Genomic DNA, 12,500 nt, shown 5'->3' with positions numbered 1-12,500 from the left:
TATTGTGGTGACGCACCTGTCACTGTGGTAGGGATGCTGGTGGGGGTAGCAGATCCCGGTGCCGAGCATGTTTAACCAGGGTGACCGCAAACGACCTCAGACTCTGAAGATAGCGGTCAGCAAGGGTGGGTACTCCTAGTGTGGTGAGATCGTGCTGGTAGGTGGTGCAATCTTTGCCAAGGATTGTGCGACAGGCTCTTTTCTGCACTTTCTCCGGCTGACGCTGCTGCGTCATAGTGAGGAGGCCCAAGAGGGTGATGCGTGCATCAACTTGGGTAAAATAAAGGAAGTGTAGATGGTCTTGAGATCTTCAGCCTATGCCCCTAATGATCTCAGTCGGCGCAACATATACAACTTGTAGGAGGCTGCCCTGACGGTGTTGGCGGTGTTCTCCTTCCAGGTCAACTTGTTATCGATTATTATCCCCAGCAGTTTAGTAGACTGGACCACTTGTAGGGATTGCCCGTCAATTGTCAGCAGGGGAGGGGGATAACGTCACTGGAGGTGTGGAGGTGCATTACCACAGTTTTCTTGTGGTTGATGGAGACTTTGTGGTGCACTGTCCATGTGTGTAGTTTGTCCTGCGTGTCCTGCAGTGGATCGTAGTTCAGGTCAGTGTTGGACACAGGGATCCCCATCGTGCAGTCATCAACATATTTCTATCTGTGCGGTGTATCTCCCATGGTATCGTTGATGAGTATCAGGAAACACAATGGCCCCATTTTTGTTCCCTGAGGTACCCCACAGGAGAGATGCTGGACTGCAGAGACGTCTCCCTGATATCTGACAGCTTAACAACGGTCCGTCAGGAAGTTAGACAGCCAAGCCTCCAAGGAGGTAGGAAGGCTAAGGTGGATGGCTTTGGTGATGATAGTGATATGATCTACAAGATCGAAGGCTTTCTTGAGGTCAATGAACACCACTGCAAGTGAAGTTTTGCACTGCTCGAGATTTTTATAGATAAAGTCAAGGAAACTGATAAGATAGTGAGCGGTGGAGGATGTTTTCACGTTACCAAACTGCTAGGCATCAATGAATTTGCTGACTTTGGAGTATGCCCACTCGAAGACAAAATCTTCACAAATAAGAGTAGGAATGGGAGTGATAGTAATGGGTCTGAGGTCACTAAAGAATTGAGGATTGGAAGATTTGGGGATGGGAGTAATGAAGCCTGTCTTCCAATTCATGGGACATTTGCTTTGCTTAAGTGATGCATTGATTATTGAACAGATCGGGATGGCAAGTTCGCGAGCAAATTCACGATAAATCTTGACGTGTAAGTCTACGGGTGTAGATACCAGTTTTGATGTTATACTAGCGAGTTTCTTGAAAACTTGAAAAACATGTACTGTGGGGGGAGAAGGGGAAGGGAGGAAGGCAGGGAGAAGAGAGAGGTTAATGCCGGGCAGCGTTTGACAGATTGGGTCGAAATGGTCATTTACTTGCTCAACCGCAAGGGCTGGTGGGAATTGTGACAGGAGGGGGATGTCAGATGCCTGCCTCATACCACACAAGCTTTTGACCCTGCTTAACCACATGCTGCTGTTTTGCTGTAGGTGCTTGATCTTGTTGGGGTAGTACATCTTTTTGGCTCTTTTGATTTCCCTTATGACTTTATTCCGGAGTTGTCTAAAAAAGGTTTATGTCAGTGTAAAAAACTTTAGCACGCTGTGTGTGTGTGTGTTTGTGCGCGCGTGTGCGTATGTATTTACCTAATTATGATATACAGGAAAAGAGCAACGCTCGTTGGGTCCCGTCTCCTACTTTCCAATTTGTCATACGTAGCCTCTAATTCATCTACAGTTCCGACATAACCTAGATCCTTGATTTCCAATTATCATATTTAGATATGAATTCCTGTATTGGTTGTGTGTGTGTTTGTGTGTGTGTGTGTGTGTGTGTGTGTGTGTGTGTGTGTGTGTGTGTGTGTGTGTGTGTGTGTGTGTGTGTGTGTGTGTGTGTGTGTGTGTGTGTGTGTGTGTGTGTGTGTGTGATTCACCATGGTCTTTGGATCACGTGTTGGACTCGTGATCGACAGTTATTTCCCTCAAGGAACAGAGCTCAGAGCTCGTATATGATGAGCTCTGAGCTCGTGTGTGTGTGGATTTACCTAGTTGTATTTTACAGGAAGGGAAGCTATGCTCGTGGTGTCCTGTCTTCATATTTTGTTTTATCTAGACTGTTTTTACATTCGTGTATTGTTTTTGCACACACCACATTTTCATCTAACTTGTTCCAAACGTCTATTACTCTGTGGGGAAAGCTGTTCTTTTTCAGGTCTCTTCTATAACTGTCTTTCTTGATTTTCTTTCTGTCCTCTTGTATTTCTACTATCCCATTTTATTAGATCCTCTCTATCAATAGTTTCTGTGCCTTTCATGATTCTATGAACAGTTATCAAGTCTCCTCTCTCTCTTCTTTGCTCAAATGTCTGTAGCTCAAATTTTGCTAATCTCTCTTCATATGATAGTTCTGAGAGTATTAGTGCCAATTTCGTAATTGCTCTTAGTATTCTTTTAAGTTTTGTTATACATTTTTTTGTATTTGGTGACCACGTCGTCGCTGCATACTCCAATCTTGGTCTTATCAAAGTGACTGGTATTTTCTTCACCATTTCTTCGTCCAGGTATGTAAATGCCACTTTGATTGTTCTTATTAAATTATAAGTTTCTCAAAAAATGTTGTTAATGTGTTTCTCAGGGGACATATTATTCATAATAATGACTCCCAGATCCTTCTCATTTTCTACTTTTTTAATTTCTTCTTCTCCCAATTTATATGATCCCACTATTCTTTTTTTGCTTCTTCCAAATTCCATTATACTACACTTCTTAATATTGAATTCCATCTTCCACTTCCTACTCCATTCCCATACTTTATTGAGATCATCCTGAAGTGACTCACAATCTTCTTCGGTGTTCACTTTTTTCAACAATCTTGCATCATCCGCAAAGAAGCTCGTATAACTTTCAATTCCATTATCCATATCATTAATACATATAGCAAACATTATTGGGGCCAGAACTGTTCCTTGTGGAACTCAACTTATCACTTCATCCCAATTAGAATGTTTGTCTCTTATCAGCACTCTCATTTTTCTTTCATGCAAGAAGTCTTCTTGTATTACATCTATTATCCTTGAATAAAAACACATTAAGTTTGTGACGCATGATCGTCCTTGTCTAAATCCAAATTGCCTTGGTGTGTGTGTGTGTGTGTGTGTGTGTGTGTGTGTGTGTGTGTGTGTGTGTGTGTGTGTGTGTGTGTGTGTGTGTGTGTGTGTGTGTGTGTGTGTGTGTGTGTGTGTGTGTGTGTGTGTGTGTGTGTGTGTGTGTGTTCATACACGCATGTGTTTCATACCCGGACACACGCACACACACACAACATTTGCAATGCAACTCTCGTATCGGGAGAGTTCATTCACGTACAGCTGGACACAAATGGCGTTGACCACAGCGCTTGGTGGCACACCTGTGCAGCAGCAAAGGGAAAAGGTGACTTTCGGTCTCAGATCAGCGCCTCCTGGTGTAACTCTCCGTTCATGTAACTATGTTGAGTTATAATGGGATAACGCGAGGCATACACATTATCGGTCCATTACGAAGTTGAATGAAAAAAATGATAAATAAATAAAATAGTTAATAAATAAATAAAGATAAAATACATACATACATACATATACCAAGGCTTTTTCCCCCTTACAAGGGAGGTAGCCAAAAAGGAAAAGGCATAAAATCATTCCCACCCATTCCATCCCTGAATACACTCCACATCCCTCCACCCTCCCTCTTTTCTTAGCACCTCCTGGATGACGGGTCATCCCTGCACCTTGTCCACTGCCCTGGGTCAGAAGCAGTGTCGCAAGACACAGTACATCCACAGCAAGGCCGCTTCATTAAATCGGCGACCCCCCCCCTCTCCGTCCCCCCATTGCATGAAAGGAGAAGACGGGGAGAAATCCCCTCAGGCTGCGTCAAATTTTGCTCACACATACTACCTCACCCCCCATCCCCCCGCCCATTCCACTTCATGCATCACAACATCATCCATATACAATCATTCTCCATTCACCCCTGTCTTCTGTCCTCTCCCGTCCTAAATACTAAATACATGAATTAATAAAAATAATAGTTTCTACAGTTGTAAAACAAAAAATATATTCAAAATAAATAAACACAAACAAATATATAGATGTATAAATAATGAATAAATTATAAAGATGTAATTGTGATTGTGGCTGTTGCACACACTATGACTTATCATATCAGATAATAGTACCAACGATAAGAAAAAAGTGTTCAGTCATCCGACACCAGCAGCAACACACACACAAACACACACACACACACACACACACACACACACACACACACACACACACACACACACACACACACACACTTGTGATGGAGCGACGGGTGAAAACCTCCCTTTGTGCTCGGTTGAGTGTATTTTTGCACTTTGCATGGGTCAGCTTGGTATGGTGATGAGAGGGGAGTCCTTTGATTCGATTAATTTGCTCGTCGCGAGATAAGAGTGGATATGATTTAGGTTTGAGACATATGACCTCATTAATCACTTTGCTTCCTGTTTCACTCTTCAATACATCCAGTTCCCCTTTGCGCGAATTATTATAAAGAGGATGGTCAGGAGAAAACTTGGAGAAATCGATGTAATCTTTGAGAGGGGCATTTTGAAACTCGTGGTGAATATCATTACATTCCTAGGATAGCATTTAGCTATCCGTGTCCGGATAGACCAAACTACATTTCTGACCGTAAAGTGCCTAAAGCACGTTATAATGGAAAGCTATACATGGTACTAGGCGGGCTTTAATATGCGAAACCCAACATACACTGCTTGATCCATTATGAGAAAGGGTTTGCAAGTTGAGCATAGTGCCCTGTCATGACCCAAGGCAACAGCACTTTCCAAAATAGGATCACGACATAGTCGTCGGAATCTGAGAACATTGCTTACATAATGATGATCCACACCGTATCTAGTAACATCAAGCAGCCATCGGCCATAGATCGTATTACTCACCAGTGTTTTGTGACGCTCGGAGATATCAATTCGATTGAAAGGTTCGAGATATTTGGACTGACTGAAACTGTAAACACTGTGCACTGTTTCAACCTCCAATCCAAGTTTCATGAACAACTGCAAAAAAGCTTTAAAGAGATAAAATAGTCTCTTTCACCAAGGTGAGATGCCACTAATTTAGTGTTGTTACGCGGACAAAACTTGCTTGGAATAGGACGATAACATTTCGCTGCTTATATTCATGTGCGAGAGGACTAGGGGCAGATCGTCCGTAGCGATAGGAGCCTCATCTCTAACCTTCTTTATGTCACAATGTAGCCAGAAACCAGTACTGTCGCCATTGCAAGAGTGTTGGAGCAAAGCCTTGTCAAGAAATTCCTCCTGCTCATGAGGATCAAGTTTGCGAATATCCCCACGCGGGAGATATCCTGACATGCAATAGCTATACAGCGAGTTGAAATATAGGTACACCAGGTAGCGATGTGGCGTGTTAGGGTCGTCGTCGTCGTCGTCATCATCATCATCATCATCATCATCATCATCATCATCATCATCATCATCATCATCATCGTCATCGTCATCATCATCATCATCATCATCATCATCATCATCATCATCATCATCATCATCATCATCATCATCATCATCATCATCATCATCATCATCATCATCATCATCATCATCATCATCATCATCATCATCATCATCATCATCATCATCATCATCATCATGGGTGTATTGTTTCACAACTGTAGTAACTCCACCCCTCTCTCCGCAGGTCCCGTTTTAGGAGCCTATACAGTTCATAATCATAGACCATATATCGAACTGAACGCCATTATATTTCAAAAAAGAGTCATAGAAATATCCGCACAACTCCAGTCTAATCCACAGAGCTGGTGTAGTACGCGGCTCCAATTTTGAGATACGTCGCACAGCAATCCAACATCAACTGTTAGATAGAGAAGTAGATAGTCCTGCAACGCCTGACAATTACAATCTATAAAGTTAAGTATTACATAAAAACGATCACAGATTAAAACTATCGGTAGAAACTCTTTCTATGACTTGGATTATAAGGGTTCGGTAATTGTTAAAGAATATAATGCCAAGTATCTTACTGATGCCAATACTCTCTCTCTCTCTCTCTCTCTCTCAATATATATGTATATATATATATATATATATATATATATATATATATATATATATATATATATATATATATGTATATATATATATATATATATATATATATATATATATATATAATAAAATCGTGCAAGGATAATAGAGTGCATCTGATATCACCGCTCTTCTTAGATATAACATCACTCGATCAGTTTGTACTGGATTCCGTGTCTCTGAGAGTGCGTCTAGAGTTTGCTTCAAATGAATTTGTCATCAACACCGATCAAACAGCTAAAGGTATGAGGTATAAGCTGGACTCGGCACGATTGTTTTGTGACAGTTGTTCCATACACCGCGGCGTTCCAGGCATTTAACAAATCTTTACCTGTCGATAATTGTGAAATTAACAACGTATACATAAAGACCACTTATAAACCTTACGTCTTGGGCGCCAATCAAACAGCTATTATGATGGACCTGCCCTCGAATGAGGTAATTCCCGAGTTGCTATACATCACGATAATGGATATAAACGCCTAGTCAGGGGATTAATAAAGGAATGGTGTGTATTATCAACACGGTGATTTGAGTAGTGTTAATTACAGTTAACGGGCACATGGTATATGAAATTTCAAGCAAGTTTCCACATAAATATGCTCATTTATACTACACCACGTTAAGATCACTGGACCTGGAGACTGATCACGTGCAATTATGGCCTTTAATATCCGACCAGAAGACATTCAGGATTCACTACGGCAAGAGAAAAATTGGAATTTCAGAATAAATTTGGAATTTGCATCACCTGTTGATAGTAACGGAATAATTTTATTATTCGGGGACACGATTGGAATAATGAAATAAACGTTAATAGAAGGATTACTTGTGATATGCGTGGGTGGTATTTCGCAGGTCGTGAGCATGAGCCACGACTCGATATGAGGCCAGCACATGCGCACTTCACTTTCCCTGCCTGTTATCAGTAACTGGCACCTGTTCGAGCCACTGTCTGAGAGCGACGACCAACTTCCTAGTGTCACTTCTCTACTGGCCACCGTCAGGAAGACAACAGTCCACTTCGGTCTACCTGTGTCTTCGTCAGGAAGATTGCAGTCCATCTCTGAGTCCCTCAGCCTGGACGATCCACGATGCAGATCCGGAGGTCGTGCAGCCACATCGACCTATTTTGGAGAACGTTGTCACACTGAAGGGTTTCGTTCTGGCTAATTCAGGACGATTTTATTCAGCGTAGGGGACTCCTTGATTAAGAAAATTGCCACGCAACCACAAGAGACGTCAGTTCTTAGTCACCAACTCATGATAGACGTGATTAAGAGGGTTTATACGGTTAATAAGGGTCATCACCATGGTTTACCACTCCCAAGAGACGCCGAAGACCACAGATGGATTTCCTTGCAGTTGACTCCGTGATATATATACAGTATATATATATATATATATATATTTCCCACTGGCTATACATTGTTTAATACCCTTCTGTGTTAGATATTTATATTTCTTTTTCACCAACAGGAACAAACTTTGCAACCTGGAGAGGGACGAGGAACCTTGGGCATCTACACTGACGCCGGGCGAATTTATCATTCAGTATTTTATTCAGCAGGGTGGGGATTCTTGTGGCAAAGGGATTATAAGAGAAAGGCCCCTTTTCCTCCGCGAATCTCATTTTCCTGCTTCCACTCTGCCCTTCTGCATGCACGATGCTGAACTGAACGCTAACAACCACTCACTCAGTGCCTTGGCACTGGTCGACGCAGAGACCCGTGTCGGTGCCGCAGCAGAGTCCTTCGGTGCCGCTTCCACTTTCAAGCTGGCACTCGGGGCTTCAAGGAGGAGGCACCGGGGGACCCTGGGCCGTACGAAAAAGGTCTCATCGGGAGCACGCTTGAGCAAAGTGACGACGTTTCTGCACCGAGCAAGACATAAAGTATCACCTTGGTTGTGGGAATTTCTTGCGCCCCGACCAGGAAAGCCAGTATGGGGATCTGCTCGCTTACATATTCATATATATATTTATACATATATATATATATATATATATATATATATATATATATATATATATATATATATGTATGTATATATATATATATACATATATATATATATATACATATATATATATATATATATAATACATATTCATATATATATATATTTATACATATATATTTTTATATATATACATATATATACATATACATATATATATATACATACATATATATTGGTGAAGCGTGGCAGGAGATTCTCTCTGAGACATATTCTGTTAAAAACGACAGCAAAAGAATTATTGATTAGTTTTTTCCGTGAGCTCTCAAGCTTGCGAAAAGTAGATTTTTGGTAGGGGGAAAGGGAGTAAATCAGATTTCCAAAATTCATAGGAAACACAAAAGTTAGTTCGTGGTCCTGCGTGTGACTTCCCCCAGTTGCAACACGGTGACTTCTCCCCGTGCTTCCCATTTCATTTAAAATATGCTCCCTTTCCCTTTCTTTTCACTTCAACTGAGGATGCAGAAAGATCTGCGAAACGTCTTGATAACTATTTTGTTGTGCTTGTATTTTGTTTTTTGCTGTATTTCTTGTATTAATTTCTTGTATTGTGTTTATTGTGTACTATACTTTTGTGTCTATTATAACTTTTGTGTTTCCTATGAATTTTGGAAATCTGATTTACTCCCTTTCCCCCTACCAAAAATCTACTTTTCGCAAGCTTGAGAGCTCACGGAAAAAACTAATCAATAATTCTTTTGCTGTCGTTTTTAACAGAATATATATATATATATATGTGTGTGTGTGTGTGTGTGTGTGTGTGTGTGTGTGTGTGTGTGTGTGTGTGTGTGTGTGTGTGTGTGTGTGTGTGTGTGTGTAGTGATAATGATAACTTTCACAATCTAATCCTAATTTTTTCTTTTTCTTTTTTCGTCATCGCAGCCACTCCAAATCTTGGTTTCTGCGGTAAGTCAAACCAGTCATTAAGTGACAGAATATTTTTCTTCCTGTTTTTCCCTCTCTTCTAGCTCACCCCATTTCCTTCATTCTCCCCCACTTCATTCGCTCTGGCCTTCTTTCCTTATTTGTCCTTTTGTCTATTTTCATCTAATGTTTTTTCTTCTTCCATAGTTCAGTATACTTGTATATCTCTATCTTTCTACCTTCTTTGAGTGTTTACAGTAATGAACATACTAGTCAACCTATGACATTTAATGTGTGTATTCGTTTGAAAAAAAAAGAATGAGAGAGAGAGAGAGAGAGAGAGAATTAATTCGCATGGCGCCGACCCATTTATCACTGTTTCACAGCGGCCGAAAAATGCGGACAACCATCGGAATTCAATCGGATCGTAGGCGGTGTTGAAATTGCGCCGCCCAATTCGCAGCCATGGCTAGTGCTTCTCATTCTAAACTATGCCGATGGTAATTCGACCTTTTGTGGAGGCTCGATCATCAAGAAGAGATGGATATTGACTGCAGCACACTGCTTCCCAACTGGGTGAGTTACTTTTATTTTTAGTTTAATGTTTTTCCTTCGCCATCCCTCCGGGTTCATCGTTCCTTGGCATAGAAAAAACAGATAAGGTAGAAAGGAGGTGTCCCAGGCGCCATGAGAAGTGACTTGGCTCACTTCTCTATATGACACCCTTGCGTCTCCGCTGTTACTGTCACCTTTGTGATGACAACACTGTGGTTGGAACACGTTCTTTTCCCTCCACCCAGAGCCCTTACATGCCTAAGTGCCGCCCCGGGGCAAAGTGCCGACCCCGGGGCAACGTTCTCAGTGACGCCCTCCCTACCCCATCACCTCTTCCCATCTCCACAATTCCTTATTGCCTATTATAGTTATTGGCTTGCAAAATAATTAAACGGATTTTAAAAACTGTATTCAGTGTCCCTATTGCAGAAAGGATAAGGGGAAAATATTTCATATTCTGTTGATTCTAACGCAAAATTCGTGTATCACGGCAAAATATTCAGGGCTCCCTTGACCTTTTTTATTATAATAATTTTGTCAGCCTTGTGGGCGGCATGTCCAGACTAGAATTGTAGCCCCCCTAAATGTGTCTCCCCAGGGCATATGCCCCTCCTCCCCATGTGAGGGCCTTGCCTCTGTAACATTACGTGAACGTTACTAGGACTATGGTGCCGAGGGAGTGAATGAAGCTCAAGTGTGTTTGGTGGTTTTATTACGGTTAGTGCGAGTGTCGACCGAGGCTGGGTCGGGCGGTCAGACTCCGAGGCGACCCGACCGCATGGTGCCTTGGGACGAGCACCGATGGGTTACAAGTACTGAAGAGAACTGCCTATGTAGACTTTTTATCTTTTTTTTTTATCTTTAAGGCTATCGACCTATAATGAGGTCATTAAACCTATGTAGACCAAAACCTGGCTCCTTATATACACAGCCGACGTACTGAAAAGTAGCTAAGGACATATCCTCGCTGAAATATGGCTCGGCAGGAACAAGGTTGTGCTTTCATGAGGATACAAAAGTCTGTAGTACAGGCGTAATATGGACTTAATCTACACAATACAGTAGTAATATAAGGCCGAAGGCCAGCTGTTTCTACACAACATATAAATTCCTTGTCCATCCCATTTCTGCAGCGACGATACTATATACCAAAATGTAGCGTCGACTTACATGTGGGGGACTTACCGCACCTCCACCTTCTGACACATAAACACACACACACACACGCGCGCGCGCGCGCGCGCACACGAACACACAACAGTAATGCTGCTATACCCAATAAACCGTATATCATTATCATTATTTTTATTATTATTATTATTATTATTATTATTATTATTATTATCATTATCATTATCATTATTATTATTATTATTATTATTATTATTATTATTATTATTATTATTATTATTATTATTATTATTATTATTATTATTATTATTATTATTATTATTATTATTATTATTATTATTATTATTATTATTATTATTATTATTATTACATACACACACACACACACACACACACACACATATCAACCAATCAATCAAATCAGTCCACTGCTGAACAAAGGCCTTTCTCATAGCATTCTATGATTCACACGACCGCGCCAAACTCAGCCATGTCACTCCGCTAAACATTACCTCGTCTCTCCAACCTTCTATTTGGTCTTCCTCTTCCACGCTTCCCATCTTGCTCCATCGCTCATCAGTCGTTCGCGCTAACTTACCTGCCCTATTCCACTTTCTCTCTTTTACTGCCTCCACAATATCTTTCACTCTAGTTTGCTCTCTCACCCAACTTGCTCTCTTTCGGTCTTTCAGCGTTATTTCCATCATTGATATCTCTATTCTCCTCTGTGCAATCCTTAGTTTTGTCTCCATCGTCGACGCGGCTTGTCGACTACTTTGCTCGATTGGTTATAACCACCAACTTTCCCCTGATGCTGATCCTACTCACAGGGTTGTGTCCACATGAGACAACCGTCGGTGGAGGAGACGAAGAAGGGGACCCCAGCAGAATTCTTAACCGGGGATAGCCAAGTCAAAACATGCACCTGTCTTGTACCTGTGCAATGCCCATTTGCTATTCCTCCCACCCTGACACCTCGTGGCTGGAGGGGCATCCTTATCCCCTCACATTTCCCTCATGTCAAAATCATTGCATTGAGACTTAGCACTTCTTTAAGCAAGTCCTGACAGCCAGAACTGTTTTACCACTACCCCATCTCTTCAGTCACTCAAAATTATTTATGAATCAGACAAAAGGAACATCCCTTTTGGCCATGTCATTTCTTCATCCAATTGCACCCATTCCTCTTACAATTAATGCGCCTGTCACCCTTTCTATCCACCCCATTCTTGGTCCTCTCAAGTTCCTTCTATCCACTTCTGATGACCATGCTGTTCTTGTTTCTCACACACACTTCCATTGTGCATAAACACCTCTTTTCACTCTTCATCTACCCTACCTGACAGCAATTTTTTCCACTTTATCTCTGCCTCGCCTCCACATTTCTCGCCCTATCCATCCTAGTAACACATACCATACCTCTCAGTTGTTTGGAGTGGAGTGGAGTGGAGTGGAAAAGGTGTCTGCATGGAAGCTCGCTCGGAGAGGCCGCGGGGATTGGCGCCGATCCCTCCCGGATGCTCCCAATTGATGATGATGATGAATAACCAGTTTTCAGACCCAAAACTCGACTTTGAACATTTCTACTTCCAGGCATTGCGTCACTTTTTGGGCTGTACAGTTGTTGTTGTAAATGCAATTGTTTTGCTTGCGAAACTAGAACAGATTGATAGAAAACAAATGGGCAGTTCCGTCAAATA

At 41.6% G+C, this 12,500-nt stretch overlaps 1 protein-coding gene across 1 annotated transcript in view; it reads left to right on the top strand.

The window, feature by feature from the left end:
- The first annotated feature begins 7,325 nt into the window (after positions 1–7,325).
- LOC143041290 (anionic trypsin-like) overlaps positions 7,326–12,500 on the top strand; it is a 16,387-nt gene continuing 11,212 nt past the window's right edge. Inside the window, exons 1-3 of the mRNA XM_076213117.1 lie at positions 7,326–7,339; positions 7,711–8,054; positions 9,501–9,690. Coding sequence (XP_076069232.1) covers positions 7,326–7,339; positions 7,711–8,054; positions 9,501–9,690 — 548 coding nt within the window. The remainder of the gene's footprint in view (positions 7,340–7,710; positions 8,055–9,500; positions 9,691–12,500) is intronic.

The sequence above is a fragment of the Oratosquilla oratoria genome, chromosome 30 (genome assembly GCF_046742065.1).
Source record: "Oratosquilla oratoria isolate Oo_2021 chromosome 30, ASM4674206v1, whole genome shotgun sequence".
Classification (NCBI taxonomy): Eukaryota; Metazoa; Arthropoda; class Malacostraca; order Stomatopoda; family Squillidae; genus Oratosquilla; species Oratosquilla oratoria.
Note: the sequence above shows the minus strand (reverse complement) of the source record. Positions and strands in the feature narration are given on the sequence as shown.